Source organism: Phalacrocorax aristotelis, chromosome 4 (genome assembly GCF_949628215.1).
Source record: "Phalacrocorax aristotelis chromosome 4, bGulAri2.1, whole genome shotgun sequence".
NCBI classification, from domain to species: Eukaryota; Metazoa; Chordata; class Aves; order Suliformes; family Phalacrocoracidae; genus Phalacrocorax; species Phalacrocorax aristotelis.
The window spans coordinates 40,808,001-40,829,690 of record NC_134279.1 but is presented as its reverse complement, the minus strand read 5'-3'; the positions used below and the strand labels follow the sequence as shown (position 1 = coordinate 40,829,690).

General features: G+C 36.0%; 1 protein-coding gene across 1 annotated transcript in view; it reads left to right on the top strand.

The window, feature by feature from the left end:
* Positions 1 to 21,690, top strand: part of SPOCK3 (SPARC (osteonectin), cwcv and kazal like domains proteoglycan 3) — a 225,988-nt gene that overhangs the window by 148,178 nt on the left and 56,120 nt on the right. The window contains exon 6 of the mRNA XM_075091076.1: positions 17,002 to 17,116. Within this exon, the coding sequence (XP_074947177.1) occupies positions 17,002 to 17,116 (115 nt within the window). The remainder of the gene's footprint in view (positions 1 to 17,001; positions 17,117 to 21,690) is intronic.

Here is a 21,690-nt window from a genome sequence, read left to right as displayed (position 1 = left end):
ATTGTAGAACACAGCCAGGCAGCTGCCTGTTATTGGATGGATGGCGCTTTGGGAGTATGCCCTCCCTTTTCAGGCCAAGCCCATGCAAATATCTGTATATAATTATGTAATTATAGTTATTTCATACATGTTTTTTGCTTTGGAAAAAAAACAAGGTTATATAATGGGTAGACAATGTAGAAAGAAAGGTTAAATTGAGCTTATCCCCGAGTCAGGTAAGGATGTTTTGTTACCCATTCATTTTAGCAGGTCAGGTTAGGTTTATTGTGTTCTCAGCCCACGGTTAGTCACATGCAGTCCGTGTAAAGGAAGAGTAGCAGGTGTAAGATATACATTATTAGCATTACAAGAATTTTGAAAACAAAATATTGCTTGCTGAAATGTTGAGTAATCAAAGTGAACATTAATCATTACGTGAGGAGAAATTCAATATAAAGAGATCCTGCCATTTCCTTACCAGGGTGGTGTTAATAAACAAATTTTAGTTAATAGCCTTTAAATAATACTGCATGTGTTTAACACTTCATTAGTCTAGTTTTACCTTCTGCACTTCTCTAAACTTTGGCACTTAAAAAGTGTGTTACTGCTTTTAACTCTGGGAATTCTCAAGAAGTGCTGTAGCACAGGGCTTTGGTACCCCTATATATTTGGCACACTGTCCATTCTCCAGGGAGAAAGCAGTCACTGCTGCCAGAATGGCTTTTGCAGCCTTTTCCTAGCTTCAACTTTCCTGGGATTAATAGGAGTATAAAAAGGACATGGAGTGCAGGTCAGGTGTTGTGTTTTGTGGCAGCAACCCACCTCCTGCCATTATTTTATTCAGGGATGCAACTCACTGCTCTCCTGCGTGCGTACAGTAAAGCCCCTGTAATTGTGGATGAGATGATGATGCTCAGGCTTCAATGCTTCTGTTGGAACAATTCTCCCATATCGTACTGTATTATAAGTGGGCCTTCTGAAAAGTGGCCACTAGGAAAAAATACGTGGTCACATATGAGATGAATTGTCTTTTGAGTGTTTTTTGCATATTTTGTTTACAGCTCTGGTATTTGGTATAGTAGGCTGAAGTTTTCTCTCAGGTTGAACACGGTCAACAAGTAGCCCTGCTATAACAAAATCTAACCTTAAAAAAGATATATGAGCAATGTTTTGAGTATTTTGAAAGGAAAACACTGCAGAAATAAATTAATCTTTAGAATATGCCCATTGCTCCATGATTTTATTCAAGAATCACTTAGGCAGTAAGTCCTAGATCAGTTTTATTGTTAGCAACAATTTGCTCAAGTTGATTTCATATTGACAGTGAATTTTTTATCAAAAATTTTTTCTTCTACCTATGAAAACTTCATGTGATTGATGACGTCCCTATGGATATAAATAGCAATAAAAATCATGTTTTAAAAAACAATGGGTCTAAGCTAGCTTCTTGGACTAAGAAGGAAAAAGTAGAGAAAAGCAAACAGTCAGAAAGAAGGATATGAATTCTTGATATACTTTACAGATAGATAGGTATGTGGATTTAGATTTTTTAAAATACTCAATGGCTTTCTTCAGTCTTCAAAATTATTATTCCTTTCTCATTAGAAGGGTGAAATTGAGCCTGTGGATAAAATCGCAGTGTATGTGGAGGGGAGGAGTTTGGTACTGGTTGATTTCTCTATCCAAATTGTGTTTATAATTTTACATTAACCTAAATTCCTAGATTTTTAGTCTCAGGGCATCCCATATTTAACATTTTTGTTTTTAAAATCATTGCTGCTTTTATTTATTTCAAATGTTTTTAAGACTTTTACTTAATAATCTGTATCTCTTAGTAGTATGTTTGGTATCAGACAGCTTGTTTGGAGGAAGCATAAAAAATAAGTAACAACATTTTTAATCTCTGATGTTATTTTACACGTCTCCTATTATAAAAGTTAAATGGATTTAAATTTATTGATTAGCTCATTGTGAGTTTTCAGGACACATGCCTAAGATGTTGACAGTTACTTTCTACTTCAGAAAAGATTGTGTTAAGACCATAAGTATTCTAGGATTATTTTATTCAAATTACTCCAGATCGTTATCTTGTGAGGGATCATGAGAGATCAGAATGTTGAAATAACTGGTCTATCTTTTTTGTAATAGTAAATGAAAGTAATTTTCACAAACCTGATTCATTGTATTACTGTCTTATTCACTTATTATAAACCTAATTCGCTGTCTTACTTTTTAAATTGGGCTAATCCACTATGCCTTTTGTTTTATCTGCATTGTTATTAAGCAATCTGCTGTAGACTTAACTGTTAGTTGAAACATAGCCAAAAATAAAGTTAAATCATTGCCTGCTGTCCTTAGTAGTAAAATAATGTAATCTCTCTGAAATAAATTATTTGACAGCATTCTGGTCCATACTTCTGCAGCTGGAAGAAGCAGCTTCTTCCAGGTGTTCTGCCAGCACCAGAAAGTAGGATACTTTCAATTTGGGTTTTTTTAATAAAAATGGGTTTTGTCAAAAGGGGCCTCCCAAAATTAAGATTCATGTCTCTATCCAGTTCCCAAGCAAGACCAACCCAAATTCACCCTGTCCAAGTGGGTAACTTGAAAGCCTTCTACAGACCAAACCTATGTTGGACTGTTACAGTGAAGGGCTTGTGGTGAGGTACGTTGGCCAAAACCCACAAAGTTGCTGGCAAATGAAAAAGAAATCCCCAACAAGCCATGACCAGCCCTCCTCCTGTCCCACCCTCTCCCTCTGCCAAAAAAAAAAACCAAACCCCAAACCCAAACAAAAAACCTCAAACAAACCTTTCTTGAGTGAGACTGATCAGTAGTCAGTGAGATAAAATGTATCTTGATTGATTGATCCGTGGAGCATACTTTCAGGATAAACTGATCTTTACATAAATAGTGGAAACTCCTTGTTTATTGTTTAAATGCTTAAAAAGGGCTAATAATAAAAAATTGGGAAATGAGATTGTCTGGTTTTCCAGCTTCCTCCATCAGTGGGTTTTGCCAGTAATGCCTGAAATCTTCTCTGGAACCTTTAAACCTATCGGAGGTAGTATTCAAAAAAGGGCAGAGAAGAGTCAGAAGAGTGACTCAATTTATTTAATCCAGTTTTCCAAAAAGGGTGATGTACTAAAAATTCAAAATTATATATAATCTGATCTCTTTTTATCAACCGCATTCAAAATAAGTAGCTGCTAAAGCTGTAGAAAATGGAGATGGTAGCTTAGATGAAAAATTACTTTACAGAAACTTCAATATTTTGAAATTCTGAGCAGCTCAGTATTTCTCAGACTAGGAAGACATTTATATTAACAGGAATTGAATTTGGTTCCCTCTTCTTGTTTCCAGAGTACTGTTTGTTTAATATAAAACTATATATTGTTTTTTCATTAAATTTTGCATAAACTTTAATATTTCAGTATCAATAAAAACCCTGCTACTTTATGGACTGGAAAACATTTTCTTAAGCCTTCATCTATGTAATGCATTTACATTGTTTTTTAAAACAGTATTAAGTTTCCTCTAGATTACAAACAATCTAGGCTGGAAGGACAAACTAATAAAAGAATAGGACAAATAGGGGAAAGTGAAACAAGTGTCAGAGTTTATTAAATGTCTGTCATATCACAGCAACAGTGTACTGATACAAAATAATGAATGTAGAAAGAACTCAGATTCAGAACCTGTTCATGAAAATCTAAATTGGAATGTTAAATGTCAAACAGGCAGTGAAACACGAAAAATCAAATTACTTAAAGTGAAGTTGAGAAGACAGTTAAAGATTCAGATTTCTTAACCTGCTAGGTTGTCTTAGAAACATCCATACTTATCTGGGGATTAAAGAACAGTCTTGCTCTGAATGGTGGCTTTAACTAGCAGTAGTTAATTTTCTGAATGTAGTATTCAAAATGTTGTAACTAGAATTACAGCTAAAATAATCAGAATAATTTTTGCACAACAATTCTTTTCCAGTAGAATGTATCAACATCATGTGCAGGCAGAAACGCACAGGGGCTGAACACAGGAGCTGCCACTGGCATAGTTATGCTTATGGGGTGATGGTGGGGAGCAGAAAACAGTTCTGAAAAGAAACCAATAGAAAAATGCATCTGGAGCATTGAGAGACAATAAATAATGTTCTTAAGTTTGCGTAGCTGTTTGAAACATTAAGACACCTGAGAAAACAATGGAGAAGATAGTGATGAGCTGTCTCGGTTGCAAGAAGGGGATCAAAAGAGAAGAGTGTCTCAGATTTACCAAGCAGAAGCTGACTAGAGAGGATGGTTTCAGTGGGGTGGAGGATAAAGAGGGTATTAACTGGAGAGGTAGCTAGGTGGGAGAAGAGGATTTTTATGATCTTTGGAGGCTTTTGTTTGTTGTTTTGGGGTTGTTTTGTTTGTTTTTGTTTTGTGGGTTGTTTTTTTTTTTTATTCATGGAAAAGAACCTTTTTATAAAGGAAGAGAGAGAGTGGTTAAGGAAAGTGGGCATGAAGCAAGATTATGTCAACCTAGGGGACAAATTTTGAGAGTTAGTAGCAGACAATCTGTGATGAGAATGGGATTAAAGAAGATGAGATGGAAAGTGGCAAAGAGCAAACAAGAACTCTCACTCAGGTCTTGGCCCAGTGAAAACATTTAAATATTACAGTGATAATTCTCTGAAAGAAGACCCCAAAGGGTGTGCCAGTGTAGGAGATGGTATGGAAAAATGCATGTAAGCACTTGTTAGGAAGAAGTTCAGTGGTGCATTTCTGTTCTTCTGTCTCTGACAGCCTTATATCCCGCCCTGGGCGTGTCATTCCGTTTTCCTTGGAACATTCCTAACTGTGTCCCAGCGGTGGGACATGGCCACCTAAATTCTCCTTGTACACAAGGTGGGCACTCCAGATATGTGAAGAAATGGAAAAAAATGTAACAACAAAGACATTTCTTATTTTGCTGTAGAGATATGAATTGGGATGATTATACTTTTTTTTTCAGTAAGCAGTTTCTCTCTTTCTCCGTCACTGGTGTGGCATAGGAGACAGTAAGTTTAGGTCCTTAACAGGGATAATTTTCCTAAATATATCCTGTAGGATAAAATATGTAGCTACACAATGGTATCTTTAAAACAAAACAAACCAACAGCAACACCACCGCAAAGATACCCCAACACCAAACAAAACCAAAAATCTAACCTAAATGCCTGGTATCTATCTTTTCTTCCGCTGCTATTTTCTGTTAATTCTGATGCACCATTTTTTTTACATGTGCATTTAAACCAGACATCATCACATCCCAGTGCACTGAACCATGGGACCTTGGTTTTTATTTTCATTAAATGTGTCTCTTTGTCTCCTCCTAGTCATAGTGGAATTTAAATGTATGCGTATCAAGTAGCAATGGACCATTTTCTTGCTTTAAAGAGCCTGTTCCATTTACTATGTTTTATGGAAAGTTATAATAAATATATATTGGCTCTAATGTCTTTGTCATTTTTCTGAACCTTTAACTTTCTTCTAAAGTAATTATATTTTTCACTTTTAGAAGTGTTTTGGAACAACATAGAGTAACAGACAAAAGAAGATGTACTTAACATTGCTTAGCCATTTTGGTTTTCTTTAGCAATTAACAGAGTAGTAAGCATTTGAAAAGCTACAGAACTCCAAATGAAGTGAAAATTACTGGAAAAATTATTCAAACTAAATTTTTTTAGAACTTCTAATTAAATTTAGTAATCAAACAGAACAAAGTGTTTAGCTTCTAAAAAAAAATTCTGATACGTTGTTCATGTATGTCACACTTGGACTTAGGAAGAAACTGTAATACTGTGAAGTTTCAAGTAGTAACATCAGACACCATAACAGAAATTTAGACCAGCAGTGCTATAAATTAATTATGCTGTCCCCGAGAAAAAGAAAAACTTCAGTCCTAGTAATTCAGCACGTCAATGAGGTAAAATATCTGTAACATTAAAGAATCATCTTCGACGTTTCTTACTTCTTTTATTTGTAATTTTGAAAAGATCACAATGAAATATTGTAAACATTAACCAATTACTAGGTAGACATTTCACTGAAAAACAAGTTCAGACATATCAGGATTGTTTGAATATTCCTTCAAGTTTTCAGTATTTCTGATGCTCTAATACCAGTATATTATGTTTTTAGATACTTAGGATTCTATGCTTAGAAATATATCTGTAATTTAGAATTTTTAAATTATTATTGAAAGGGGGATGGTGTTTGTGTACTCTTCTGTTATATGCATGCTAATGTTATTTAATGGGCTTTAGTAAGACACATTTAGCATCCAATATTGTGAATGCTTACACAATTCAATATTGTGTAAGCAAATACATGTTATCACAGCTCAGGCATATTAAGTTTATGGCTGTAGAATAGTACAGTTCTTCAACTGAACCACAGAAAACTGTCTAGGATTCAAGTTTTCTAAAGTGGTGCCCGTTAAACGCATTCACTTCCCTCCCAAAATCAGGTCACTTTAAAATATCGAAAGCCACATATGGAAACACACATCCAGAAGTTTCTGGGTTGTGTGAATTTTACAACACTGGGTGTTGCTGTGAAGTTCCTGTTCACTTCAAGACTCTTTGAAGCATTAATATACACCTCCTACCCTACCTCGCGGTGGTGGGGAAACCAAGGAAGAAAAAACGTTGCAGAAATTAATAGTTGGTATTCAGAAATGTTCAAGATGTTTTAGCCAGGTCTCAGACAAAATCCTTAAGGTTCTCCTGAGAATATGTAGTCCTTCAGGAAGGCTGCTTTCTTTCTACCTTCATCAGTTTTCTTCAGGGGGGTGGTTGTGATCTAACTTCAGTCATTTCTAGCAAAGAGAAAAACTGTCCAACCTGTTTTTTTCACGCATCCAATGACTTCTAAGCTGTCTGCTTTCTGCTAAATTTACAAGAAGCAAGTGATAATAGACCTTTCCTCCCCAAGTTAAGACATTCATGCTCTCTCTGCTTGCTTGCTTGTTTTTCTACATTAATCTTGAAATCAAAGTGAAGCCAAGAATTTCTTAACAAACAGATGTACTCTTGGATGAGACCTTGAGTAAATGAGAAAAAAACTACGAAAGTAAAATAACTTAGGTCCAGAAAGAGCAGATCTGGACACTGATGAGAATGGAGAGAGAGACGGGGATCTGAAAAATATGACTGAGTATCAGAAGTACATCCTATGCATCATAGCAAAGTTTCAGAGGGGAAAAAAAAAGAAATATTGTAGACCACCATGGACTCACTGGAAGCGAAAAATACGAGTTTGTGTAGCAAAATTTGCCACTCTAGCTCTTCATTCAGAACATGACATATGAAGACTTGCCTTTTTGTTTTCCTGATTTTAATCCATATGTGTTTGACACAGAACAGGGAAACCTTTTGTATATATCAGAAATTAAGCACTAACAGCAGAAAGAAAGATTTAGGCACAGTTCTGTGTGTCTCTACACAAGATATGTCTCTTTAAGATCAAGAAATTATATATATCATCTACGGAAAAACAGCCATGCTTTGGAATATTAACTCCCACTTGCACAACAGCATGTTTCTTCCCTGATAGGATGAAAACCATTATGAATGTAAAATTTAATAAATATTTCCTTCAGTGGCAGCACATGTAGCCTTCTATTTTGGACTATTTAATAAATCTAGTATTTTGAGTTCAAATGAATTTTAGCATACATTTTTAGGTGGGTGAAAAAATGGAGTAGAGAGCTGTAGAGGCAATGTGATGGTAAGAAAACTGAGAGTGTTGAGGTGTGTCTAATTTGATCCAAAGCATGATTCTGTAGTGCACTGATGAAGGTTTCACCTAAATGTAAGTAACTATTCAGAATTGTTTTTTTCTCTGCCCTGCCCCGCCCTGCCCTTCCCCCCTTCCCCCCCCCCCACCCCCAGTTGACATAGTATAGTTTAAATGTCTTAGAAACTTGCATGGGATAACCCAGCATGAACTGCCTAGGTCCGTACATATTACTCTTATTACTTTCATTATTTTTCCTGTAATTGGAGACTAATGAGCACACCCTTTTGACGCTATTTTAGCTCACATATAACTTTATAAATGTTTCTATATAATTAGATAAATTGAACTTGTTTAATTAGTAATGTAATCAGCCAGTATGGTATAGGAAACTGTATCACATTAAAAAAGCCACAGTGATAATGCATGTTAATAAGCAATAAGCAGATTCTTTTAACAAAAAAATTCATGCTTTTACAAGCCATTTGTGTCTTCTTATAAGGCTTTATAGCTTTGCTACTACTTTTATCTTACCATTGCCATTACTCAGAAATTTGCATGTCAGCTGAAAATCTGTGAGGATCTTTTTCAGCTGATTTTGAACCAAAACAGTCAGCTGTTTGTAAGATGATGGTTTAGGAGAATTGAATGTTTTTGCTCACATTTTCAATTTTTCTTTGAATATTAATTTTCAAATTTGAAGTGGGAACTTGAAAAATGTAAAGGTAGTTTTGTCTGGGCAATATTCCTTTTTCTTTCTCAAGAAAGTTTCTCCAATTTACAAAATGTGAATGCCAGCAATGAGGTGCATCAAGGATCTCATGTACGTACAGTGTTGAGTGACATTCTGTGCATCTGTATCTTGGTTCTGCGGAAAATGATGAAATGCTGGAATTTGGACTCTATGGGCGAGATCTCTGAATAGGAGCCAAAATTTATAGACTTTTATGTAGGCGTGTATATGCCAGAAAGAGAAATTATTTATATTAAGCATGCTTATAATAAGCTGTTAGCATATTTTCAAATTACATCAGTGTTTATAATTTTGGAATTAGCTAAGATCAGAAGGAATAGTAGCAGTAATATGGTCATATATTTTTACCCCTTTTGTTAATCAGTTTTTTAAAAACACTCTCTAAATATTATTTTTATTTTTTTATATTTGAAATATCTTGTTTTTTACAGAATTAATTGTCTTCAAGGAATATTGAAATATTAATTTGGATATGAGGTAATATATTACATTATTTTACACAAAAATCACTAGAAGCATTATTATTAGTTTTTAAAAATGTACTAGAAATAGTATGTTTCAAGTAGGGATATCACAGGGTTTGCTCATTTTGTGTTAATTAATCTTTATGTTCTCTTTTGACGGTGTAAAATATTAGTGTACCTACTTGCAAAATGTATAGAATATGATGGTGGGATATATGTTTGTCAAACTGAGTGGGTGCCTAAAAATTCAGATGGCTGATTTAAAAAGCAGATAGGTCCTTAGAAGCATTTTCGGAAGGTCCTAAGCAGCATGTGTCTCTAAAAGCCCCTAATTATAAAAGCAAAAGCAGGTAGGTGCCTAATTTAAATAGGTAGGCTAGGCATCTGTCTGCATGTTTCTGTGACTTAATATGTTTTCTAGGATATCCAAAAAAGATTGAATAACTAGTTGACCTGATTTCAGGCTTTTGTTTTTTATGCCATTGCATTGCAGAGTGCTGAAGAAAACAGGCAAGAGCTATCGAGGTGAACAGGAAGGAAACTGTGCATAGAGATTTTCATTTTGTCATGTAAATTTTTTTCTCTAGTTCATAGCTTTATAAACAATGTATCATCAGTTCTCTTTCAACCACAAAAGATTTTCCCTGCTCAGAGTCTTGGTTCAATAGGCACGTTTCCTTTTGTTCTCTGGTCAAAATGCTAGTTGAATGTCTTTAAGGTTAATATTTTTTAACTGTTATTTTCATTTTAAATAGTAATAGTTTTTTGCTGAAAAGCTTCTTACCCAAACTCCTGTTGTTTGGGTAAGTAACACACAAAATTAACAGGTTGCTGATGGGACAAAAAAGCACTTCGATTTTTCAGCCATAGGTCTGGACGTCATTTCATAGATAAATTTGCACATTAATTTTTAGTTTCTAAAGCTTGAATTAGTTGAAAATGTGGTATCTTGTCATTATGTCTAGCTGGTTTTAGTTAAAAATTCTATATTGCAACTGCTTATGTCTTCTTGGCTGCTTTTTGTAAAGAAATACAGAATGGCATAATAATTTCAGTTAGGTTTACCACATTGCTGCTACTAACTCTGGCCATGTCTTCACCTCCATTTTAAGCCAACCTAAAGTTACACCACTTGCACAAAGAGCAGTCCCAGTCATTGCCTGAAATTGGCCCCTTCAGTATCAAGTAGTGTTCTGTGTTGAATGGGAGCTGGAACATAACCTGATCAATACTGCCTCTGCCCACCCCAACCCCATTATTGGTGACAGGTATCACCAACCTATTTAAAGCATAATGTATTTTCTTACATGTTTCACTTTAGGAGACTCAAATCTGAAGCCATAATTTCACATTGCAATTTGCACAAAATACAGTAAAAGCAACATTTTGAGCAGGGGAATGTATGTAAGCTTTGTGAAATGGGGATAAATTGAGAAAAAGGGAAATGTGGATAAGCAACATACCATGAAATGAAGTTGAAAGCACATGGTACTGAGTACTGGTAATCAGAGATTATCTGTTCAACTGTCAGAGATATCAGGTTCTAAAAAGAGGGGGAAAACAGATCTGTTTATATGGTAGAAAAGGGTGTGTTGACATATCTGGCCTACCTTCAGTTTGTCAGTATCAAGTGCTAATAGCGTTGCTGTGGCTTGAAGCGCGTAACGGATGCAGTACATGGTGGAGATCCAGGTGAATGCCCTGGCAGCTAACTTCTGCTGACTTGTACGCTGTAGAGGTGTACCAGATCTGCCTCTGGCTGTCCAGTAGGTATAAGGTGAAGGAAAGGAGGAATGGGAGGGAGTATCTGTAAACTGCATCCGAAGACACCTAGTGCATGAACTTCTGTTCCTTACTCAACAGAGAAATCGCATGTATCCTCATTACTTAGCTTTGGTCAGTTTGTTTAAATGCCCCTAGATATTCCTGGCAAGACAGTACTACTGTGGAAGAATATGTTACCTTGCCACTGAGGGAGTAGCATTCTCAAAAAGGGACAGAATTAAGTCTGTGAGAAAAAGTCAATTGATAAAATGTTGGGAAATGCCGAAGTTAATATTGCACAGGCACTGTTTTCTTTCTTTTGGGTAGACGTATAATGCAATCTTAACTGAATTCTGTTGTCATTTCTTCCACAGGGCTCTTCACTCACTTAACACACAGAATGGACATACCTCTCTTGTATCTAATCAGTAATTCGTTTCTCTGCACTGTTGAGTACAGTCTGTGGGTTTCATTTTACAGTAGCCACACGGTTAAACTAAATTTCTCATTGGCTTTAATATGTCTTTATTCCCTGTAGATTTTAGAGAAGTCTGCAAATAGTAACTAATTTACACTGTCTCACACACGGTCCCTCTGTGTGATATGAGAGTGTTGTTTTACTGTTAGAAGACAGTTCTGCAGATTGATGGAAACAAAAAAGATTATTTGTGAGATTTGGATGTCTAATTAAAGGATTTGGTTGTTTTTTTTTTCATGTTTCACATTGTAAAGCATTCATATGTCCAATAAATTCTTGTTTTAGTTTATCTAAAAATATTTAGCATGTTCCAGAATTTGTTCTCATGTTTTCAAGAGCTCAGGAGAGCACAAATACACTCAGTACCAAACAGAATTTTGCTGAAGTAAGTTATCTAAGGTCTGTGGACCAGCATAAGCATTATTTTCCTCTTCTTTCATACAGTCTCCCTAGTTCATTCATTATGCATCTTTCAGTCTCTTCAGCAAATGAACAAGATTTATGCAAGCAATACTCTTGACACTGGTTCATTGCCAGAGCAGGTCTATCCTGTACTTCCTCACTGAATAAGCTTGATGCCATCTGGTCCACCCATTTTCTCAAAGCAAGATAAACTGCACAGGTGTCATTCCTGACAGACTTATCTAATCCTGGTTGTAAAGACAATGATTAGGATTCAATAAATGTCTGCAACAATTTATTTTAATACTTCACTACTCTTATTATTAGAAAGTCTTCCTAGTATCTAATCTGAAACTTTTCTGCAACCATTTAAGCTAATTATTTCTTGTAACATTCATCATGGTATTCTTTTCAGATATCTTTCAGATGCCTTTTACCTATTTGACAAGTGTTACATAAATCCTCATCTCAAAACTGAACATCCCCACTCCTTGAGCCTCTCTCTCAGTGACTCTGTTTTCTAGGTCTCTGGTAATTCCTGTTACTCTTTTTTTTTGTTGTGTTTTTTTGGTTGTTGTTGTTGTTGTTTTGGGTTTTTTACTTTTTCTGATTAGCTCCTGTCTTATTTGAAACCTTGTCACAAAGCTGGACAGGGTGCTCTATTTTAAGTGCTGCAAGAGCTGTGTGGAGCTATTTTACATGTTTTGTAGGTTGCAGTTTTTTAAACACCATTCAGTTGTTCACGATCACTAGATTTTTATTTTTCCTTTGGAATGGATGTCTAGCCAGTTGTTCCATAGCTTGTATTTGCAATGTGATTATTATACCTACCTAAGAGTAGAGCGTAACAGTTTTCTGTATTGAATTACATTATATTTTTAGCCTATTTCAATAATATGAGTGTTTTTATTATAGTTCTATTTTCTAAAGTTATTCCAGCCTCTTCATGTTTTGTTTTTTTTTTAATCTTCCAAGCCATTCATGAAAATACAGTATAGTTCCAGGGTTGTGACTTACCCTTGTAAAAGTCCACTTAGTGTAGCCTTCCATTGTAACGGTGAACAATTGATTGCCACTTTCTGAGGATCACTTGCAACTACTTTTGTGCTCATCTTACAATATGAGCACACAAATAGCATGGTTCCCAGTATGGCTGACAAGAGTGCAGTGTAAGAGAGTGTGACAAGCCTTGGTAAAATCATGGTACCTGCAATCTAATATAACTCTATTTTCTAGAAGGTCTTCCATAGAATGAAATGAGCTCTGTAGAGGTTTCCTGTGTATTTGAAGTCATCAAAAAGTTCTCCCAAGTCACGGGTTTATCAGTGTCCTCCCTATATATTCATGATACGCATACTGTCATTCATACTTGAAAAATTAGGTCAGTTGATCACAGGAGGGTACGTGCGGGATTTTCTAAAGGTAAACATGTATATATGGAAATGTATATTTACCTCAAACTTGGTTTACAAATGCAAGGGAAGTCGGGATTGTTTGGAACTTAATGTAATAAATGAAGTGTATCGTGTCCTTGTATTCATGGCAATCAAATGGATGTAAAAATAGTAGGGTTTTTTTCCTTGTATTTTCTTTTTTTTTCATTATTTTGCCATGGAAAAGTAGGTGGGTTTTTTCCATTTCAGGGCCATAACTAGGCTTTTTGTATGTATAATATACAGAGATCTGTTTGGCAGCCTTTGACAGGTAGCTACTTTGGGATGGAAGGTGGCAGAGCTTAATGAAATATATTACTGTCATTTAATCTTTCCAACTCTCTAACAGTAGTTCTAAAAGCAGAGCTCATGTATATCAAAATAACATCCACTGTAGTAGTTGTTCCAGAAATACAACTATCCTCATCTTTACTGTAATAACAGTAAAGCTGCATGTGTCATGTCGAAAGATGACATATTCTTTGATGTTCTTCCCACAGGGTTTAATTGCTTGTCTGTAGTTCACTAAACAGCTACTTTGGGCAAATGTTGAAGAATGTTGGGTCCATTTAAGACTGAACAGGTTTTTAAATAGGCAGAATATGAGTAAACAAATTGTATTTTTCTATGGGAAACTTGACAGTACAGACATGAAGAATTTTTCATCCCGAAATACATTGCCAAGAGACCCTGACACAGTACATATTCTTTGTATTGAAATTATTTTTTTAAGCACTGTGCAGCATATTGCTCTGAAGTCAGAAATACCTATTATTCTGTCTTGAAACAAAATGTGTGAAAATTCAAACAGCTGAAGCGTCCTTAGAATCAAAGATACAAATGAGACATGGTGAAACTCCCATGTAGAAAACTGATATGCTAAAAGGCAAGGGGAAAAAAGATCAGAAGAGGAAAGGCTAGATATATTCAGAAGTAAAATGGTATTTTTTCATGCATATAGGGGATTGTGATGAAAGTAGCACAAGCAGTGAACGGTTTATAAAACCTATGCAAATAAGGAATATTGTTAAATCCAACTGATTAATTTCTTGAAAATTTCATTATATGTTTTCCCTGCATAGAAAAAGTCATTAATAAAGCCAGATAAATAGGAATAACTTTATTGCTATACAGAACATAGTTTATGTGTTTTTCTGCTGTTTAAACTATTCAGATATTTTCCCTACAAAAGAAATTACTTCATTGCTGTTCCAAACACTACCTCTCTTTTGTACCACTACTTCTCATTGTGTCCTCATATTCTGTAGGCCACAGATTTCTTTTTCTGTGGAGTTTTTCAGGTATGTTGCTTGCTCTTCTACCAGTTTGAGACAAACATTGAGGGAAGACTGACCCGCCTTTTTTGTGCTGAGCTGCCTCTGCAATATCCCAGTGCACTGCTAATTTGGGGAAGGACAAGAAGTTTGAACCAGTTACATTCTGGTGCCATTAGCCGCTGATATGAAATTGTCAGAACAGCCTGTTGATTCATTTCTGACTTATGCAAGCACCATGGTTTTGCTTTGTTCCTGGAGACAAGGATTCTATATCTGCTGCCTGCCTGTCCATAAAATGAGTGCAGTGAGTGTAAAATTCTGGCATACCTCTGAATGGGAACGTTGATTCGGAAGTGTTAAAAGCCGACCTTGCACTCACTAATTCAGGTATCAGTGCCTGTGGCAGCTGTTGGGCATTAAGTTTTTCTTAACATTTAAAAGGACAATGTTATTTGCAAATAGAACTAGGTAGACAACTTCAAAGAAAAATAAAACAAAATTACTAAACTCACAACTGATACCTATTATGTTAGCTGGAGCAACTTTGAAATATTTACTAGTTTCTTCAGCAACATCTGAGTGAAATAAAATAGAAGCACTAGAGTCTGTAAAATATAATCTCTCAAGAAGAGTATTAAAGAAATGTTCAGGGAAAAAATATTCCTTTGTTTTGCACTCTTCATATCCTGGTTCTCAGTAAAACAAACCTGGAACAGGTTTATATATCCAGTTTTAAATGGCAGTCTCATTAAGTTCAGTTGCCAACAGGAGTAATCAAAGCCTAAAGCCACAGGTATTTGTAGGTTTGACTCCTTAAGCTACTAAGATTGAAAAATAAAAATTCTCAGATCTTTAAAAAGGGAATATACCTCTTTTCAACAGACGTTTGTATTAAACTTAGGTTATGATCCATTCTACTAACTCTGAAGATTGTTTTGAGTATTAAAACGTGAATTAGGTCATGCACTGTCTGCAAAGAGGTCTGGTGGGCATCATGGCTAATGCAAGCACTGTCCTGTATAGCCAGGGTAATTGTGCAGGGATAGAAAAGGTAGTCATTTGTTTCATCGTCAAGACAGGCAGAGCTGTTTGCTTTGCTTCAATTTTCTGGTCCTTTATGAGACACTAGTGCTATTCGTGTAGCTTTCAGCTGGAGTAGAGCTGTTCTTTTTTGTTAGAACTGGAAGATTCTTTTAGCATCATTGTCCTTTAACCATACCTTTTTGGCAAAAGCTGGAACATTCAGAACTGAATTATAATGATGATTTTATATAAATACACAAAATTTAAGTTATTCTTTTTTCTGTTTTCTAATGTGTCTTCATTTTGGTATTGGGAGTGGTGCAGAAAGGTATTATTTCAGTGTGGTGATTCACTTCAGCTTGTGTTAGGTGGAGAACTGCATGACAGTGTGACTGAGTTAGAAGGCTGACTGCAGGAAAGATTGATAAAGTTCCGTAAGTTTACAGTGCTTATATCTGCATACTAGTGGAAACCTCAGGTGCAGTCTTTCAGGAGGCTCTTCTATTCCTACATAACTACACTGCTCCCACCCCGACTCATTTTTAGGGGAGAGAGGGAAACTTCAACTTCAGGGTTTGCCAGAAATCCTGATAATTTTATAATGGAATTGCATTAAACTGAAGTTAGATAGCCAAACAGAAGATGAGTCAGGGAATATAAGGCACAAACTCTTGTGAGATTGTTCTTCTGAAGTGTTGTGGTGCATAGAAATCACTTCATATTTTTATTTGTTACTTGAACTGGTTTTCTGACTCCTACGCTTTTAAGTTATATATCCCTTACCTGACTAATGAGACATCTTCCATCCTTTGTTCAAGGATGAGGTGTTCTCCATAACCATCTTCCTCCTTTCCTTTCCTGAAGAAGCTTTTTGTAGATACTTTTTTCCCACACTGGTTTAGGTTTGCGTTTTTCCTGCTATTACACTGGCAAAATGTCCTGCAGAAAGATCTTATATGTCAAGAACTTTTCTTTTGGAATAATAGTTCAGGTTTTCAGTAAGAATGATGATGTTTACAATAATGTTATTTTCTATGTATGTGGTCTTTAACTATGTTATTTTTCTATGCTTGAAACAACAGTTCCATTTCCTGGTTAGATTTAGTTAATTTTTGTGTGTTTTCTGAAGTGGAGCTATAAGGATATGGATCAGAATCACACAAATGAATCTGTTTCTATATCAGAAAAGACTGTCACTGTGCAGAATTGCATCAGACACAGCTTTCCGTTTTGTTTGTTATTGCTTTTTACAAGGAAACTGTAATCTTACAGGTACAAATTAAGTGATAAGTTCTATAATAATTCACTGTTAATTGCTTCCTATCAATAATGAATATTGTTGCCTTGTTTATTTGCTCTTATAATACATAGAAAACCAACGCAGTCTAATTCTATTTCGTATGGATATTCAGATCAGTCTAACACCACAAGTGCATTCATGCTCGAATTGAGCCTGGAACTGTAGCCAGTTAGAAAACAAAAACTTTGTACCTGTATCTAATCTAATTCTTAGTACAAAGGTAACATATACTGCAGTAATTTTTTTCTAGCACCTATGTCTGCAAAGATTTAAGAACCTCATGAAAGATTGCTTCCAAATACTTAAAGCTATAATTTTTATTATAACAGAGGTTTATATTAATGATAGTCATTCTCTCTCCTTACAGTGCAAATTAGACTATCAAGCCTGTGTCTCAGGAAAACAAATCTCAGTGAAATGTGAAGGACGTTGCCCTTGCCCTTCTGACAAATCCACAAATCCAGGCAGAAGTGATAGGAGAGGTGAGTGATGGTAATTTGTATGATATTTTTAACAGCTCATTTCTAGAAGAAAATAAGATTTTGCTCACAGAAGAGTACAGTGATCACAAATACCGATTGTTCTGGAGTAAAACCACCTTTATTTTATTCAAGGCTGTTTTCCTTGCTGTGGGTTTTGAAATTGTGCCTACAGTAAAATACCACTGTATTTTTCAAATGTAGCTATTGTAGTATGAGTTATTGTTGTTCTTTATTTACTCTTTAATACTGGTAGAGATGCTTATGGCTGTACTTAGGACATAGAAAAACTAATTCCTTGCTCCTCAGTGTTATCAACTGAATATTCAAGAAAATGAAGTGTGATAGAAAAAAGGGAAACTTAAAAGTCTTTGTTACTGCTCATGGGAAGAAGCAGTTGCGCTTAAACTGTGGAACTATAGTAGAGGCTGTTAAATAAAAGTGAGTTCCTTGAAATGTGTTTGATAGGAAGAGATTGGCTTCCTTTTGGAGCATGCATGAGTTTAGGCTGCTGGAAAATGCAGTTGGTTTGCACTGCTTTGTAGCCCTTGGTCCAACTGGAGAAAAAAAATTATGGCTAAGCATATTTGCATTTCAGTGTCTCCCAGGTGGCTTTGGAAGGTTTCAATTAAACAAAACAGGATACCATCTTTGGTGCTCCTGAATAGAGAGCTGTTCTAGCATGAGGTTTTAGGCCAACCATGGACCTGATTTTGCTAAGAAGAGCATGGCTGGAGGTCTGCATTTTTGTATTTCTTTAGACTGATCTTTGTTAGATGTATTTTTTTTCTTCTTTCTGTATAGTCACACTTTTGATGAGTCAGCTTAAATCTTTATGCACAAATATCCTCATTGGAAATACATCAGAATTAGATTCTGAGGATTTATTTTTTTACCCTATAGCAACCTTATAAAGATAAAGCAGCATTGCATTCTTGGATTGTTAACATGGTAATTCATTATGCAGTTATACAATATTCCAAATTTATTGTGCAAGAGAATCTTATCATTTCCATGATGAGCTGTAGCTACTGCCACACCTATTTTTTTCCTAGTTTAAAAAATGAATGAGTGTTCTTTTAACAATGAGTAGAGTTGACCACTGCAAACATCAAGCTGTATGCAGGCATACAAGTCAATTAAAAAACTACTATGAAATACTCCTTTAGGTCACTTTTTTTGTCTTGAGCAATATCATTGATTGTGTAATTAAACATTAATATGTGTAATTAAGTATTCCCTATGCTATAATCACTCTGTAAAATGATACAGCTTTGAGAGTTTTTAAAGCATTAATTTACAATTTCATGTAGTAACTGCAAATAAATAGGTAAATCTGTCATCTGCTCACATTGCTAGCCTGAATGAAAAATGCTGGAAGACCCAGCCTTAGACGGTTTGATAAGACATATAGTATAGCATTAATGCAGTGGCAGTTTTCACTAGCAACAATTTCTGCATCTCCAGCATAGATGTGGGGATATTTGCTTAACAGCAGGCCTGAAGTTAAATTAAGATAATCGGCCATGAAGCATCTCTCTGTGAGTAGCAGGCCTACCATTCTCCAGTGTTAGTTTTTGAATATGGTATCACTGCCATCACTTTTTACCAGAATAAAATTAGCATTTTCCCCGCTGGAAGCTGTTTCACCTGATGCACTTGTTTTTATCTTTGTGCGTGTTCGTTCAAGCACATTCTATTTCTGGTACTCCAGTACTTAAACATTGAAAGCAATCTATAGATAAATGTTATTGGCTTCAATAAAATGGAGTTGTTTTTAATTAGGAATGAACTCTTCTGGAAGATTTATACTACCAAGGGATCAAGATTACTTGTGCTTAGTTATGTAAAAGAGAAGGAAAAAAGATCCTATATGAGTATGGGAATTAACACTAATCCTGTCCTGACAGATTGTCAGGGCAAGCAAAATACAGGGCTTTTCCAGCTGCTACATTTTACTGCGACATGGAAATTTGAATATCATTTCTTTATAAGGCCAAAGGCCAGGAGACATGAGAAATATGGAAGTGAGCTGAGTATCATTACTGAAATTTCAGCCATTACTGTAACAGAATACAAAAATTGTTAGAACTTTAGGAACTTTTCTTGTAAAAATACAATTATTTTCTTTAAATTGAACTCAATTAAGTGTTCTAAGATGTATATGCACATATCAGTTGCTTAGAAATTTGATGAAGCCAAAGAGACAAGGTAAGATTAGTGCTCCAGTTTCAGTGATAAATTAAGTAAGCATTTCCTAAAATACATACCTTATCTAAGACAATTTTTCTTTGTTTTAGATTGACAAATTCTGCTGACTTTTTGGTGTACTTAGGGAGCAAAGTATGTCTATGAACTTTCCCAGAACAGTCTCAGTGTGGAATTTCATACTTCTTTGGGAAGCAAAATTAAACCAGTATTCAGAAAAACATATTTGCCTCTCAAAATGTGTGTGAACCTGATCATAAAATCATAGGAAGCTTTTAGTAGGAAGTGACCACTGAAGTTTGTCTGATATGGCTCTCTGATCAGTGCATGAGGCAGATGTGGACATCCTGTTTTTTGTGAAAGCTGTCTCATTGTAGAAATACAATCAGTAACATTGAATCTGACCTATGTGCAAGGGCTGTTAGCTTGAATCCAAAAATGAAAGGGCTAAGAATTTGATCTAGAATGAGATGTACAAGTTGGTTACAAAACAAACAAGCAAAAAAGGACGCAAGAAAATAAGGATATTTCTTTTTTCTTATTTTTGTTACGGTTTTAGTTTAGAGAAAGCAATGGGTATCATATAAACTATAAACTACAGCAGATGTTCCAGTAATTTATAAAAAGAGAAAGATGAGAAAAACAAAGTTAGTGTGCTGCCATAAAAGAGTGGGAAAATTTGAAGAACCCTTGAGGCAGTGTTAGAGGGAAGGACCACACAAAGTTAGAAATAAATTAAGATGGGCAGTATGGAAGAGGGGGATGGCTTGGGGAGTTGCACACAAACAGAATGAGAGAGGAAGGTAAACCAGAACAATGGGAGGCACCACCACCAGTGCCAGAGGTGTGAAGAGACAAATGAGGAAGCATGTACAGGACCCTGTCTTACTTCCCAGGTGTAGCCATTTCCTCATCCTATTTTTGCCCTAATCTCCTCTGCACTAATCTATGCCAAAATTTGAGGCATCCAGGTCATACTGGCTTGTACATTTGTGAATGCAGGGATTTCACTGAGCTGGAAGCTGCAAGTCTTTACTATGCAAAGCTCTTCAGAATCTTTGTTCCAGTGGTTATGTGAAACCAGAAACTAGGAGGCTTCTGTGGCAATACACGTTTTACAATGCTGGGGAGGCTTCTGTCCCTTTGGCAGTGACTGGGCACCATTTTTTGCTCCAAATAGTAGTTATGAACCTTTTGCTCTGAGACATACTGAGCCCTGTCCCATGTCTGTCAGAGGACAGTGTTTTTGGTAGTCCCACTCTTCAGTCTGGTGGATAAGAACAAAAATGCATGATGCAGAGTGTAGGCTTACCAGCTGTGTCACTGGGATAGGGAGATGAAACCAGTCAGTGGGGTAAATGCAGAAGTTACACTCATTTTTAAGGATGTACAAAGTCCTGTTAACCCTGTGCACAGCTCATCTGCTTTACCTTCTGATCACCCATCCTAACATCCACCCCAAACTGCCCAGAAAACAAACACCAGATGAATACTTTTTCTGCTTCTCTTTTGGGTATGAAGCATACCTAGCTTACATATTTGGCTATCTAAAATGAAGAGGAATTTATAGACCTACCATCTGCAATGAAGGTTAGCCTATTCTGTAACTGTCACTGGCAAGACAGAGTAAATGAGAACCTGTAGCACACCTGGATGCTGGGATTTGTTTAATAACTGATAAGAGGAGAGCTTTTACCTGACTTGGTTTCATCTCACACAGTCATTCTTTCACCCTTCCACCCAGCACTGCCTTCACTAGATTTCAGATTGCCTTCCAAGCAGGGAGGTCACTGCTGACCTGGGACAGTCAGGCAGAAAATCATTTCGGTTTGTGCTGTGCAGCTGCATGCCGTTACCTATCTCAGGTGTTACTGGCCATGGCATTCATCTCAATGCATCTTTCTGATCTCCAGGGACTCTCCTCACTTCCAGCATCTTTCCACCAGCCAGGATCTTCAATGTCTTCTTTCATGGATCCCTTCTTTCTGGGAAGCCATCCTTCTTCCAAGACCCATCTTTTTGGTCCCTACCACCCACCCCCAACACCATCCCTGCCCCCATTTTCCCAGTCTAAATATTCTATGTGCAGGGGCACAATGCATGATTAGCCTCCTAATTGCTCTGTCCCATGTCTCTTTATTTTATAGAGGATTCAGGAAATGCCACTTCTGTTTTATCAAAATTTATGCCAGTCCATACCGATTGCAGCTAGCAAGTAGCAGCCCTTATGCTTGAGGGTTCAGAAGTTCAATTTTAGACATTCATGACACACACACAGACTTACCTGCTACCTGATAGTGTTCACATTTTAAACTATTTTTTCACCTACTGCAATAGCACATTTCTTTGAAGTTTTGTACAATTTAGTA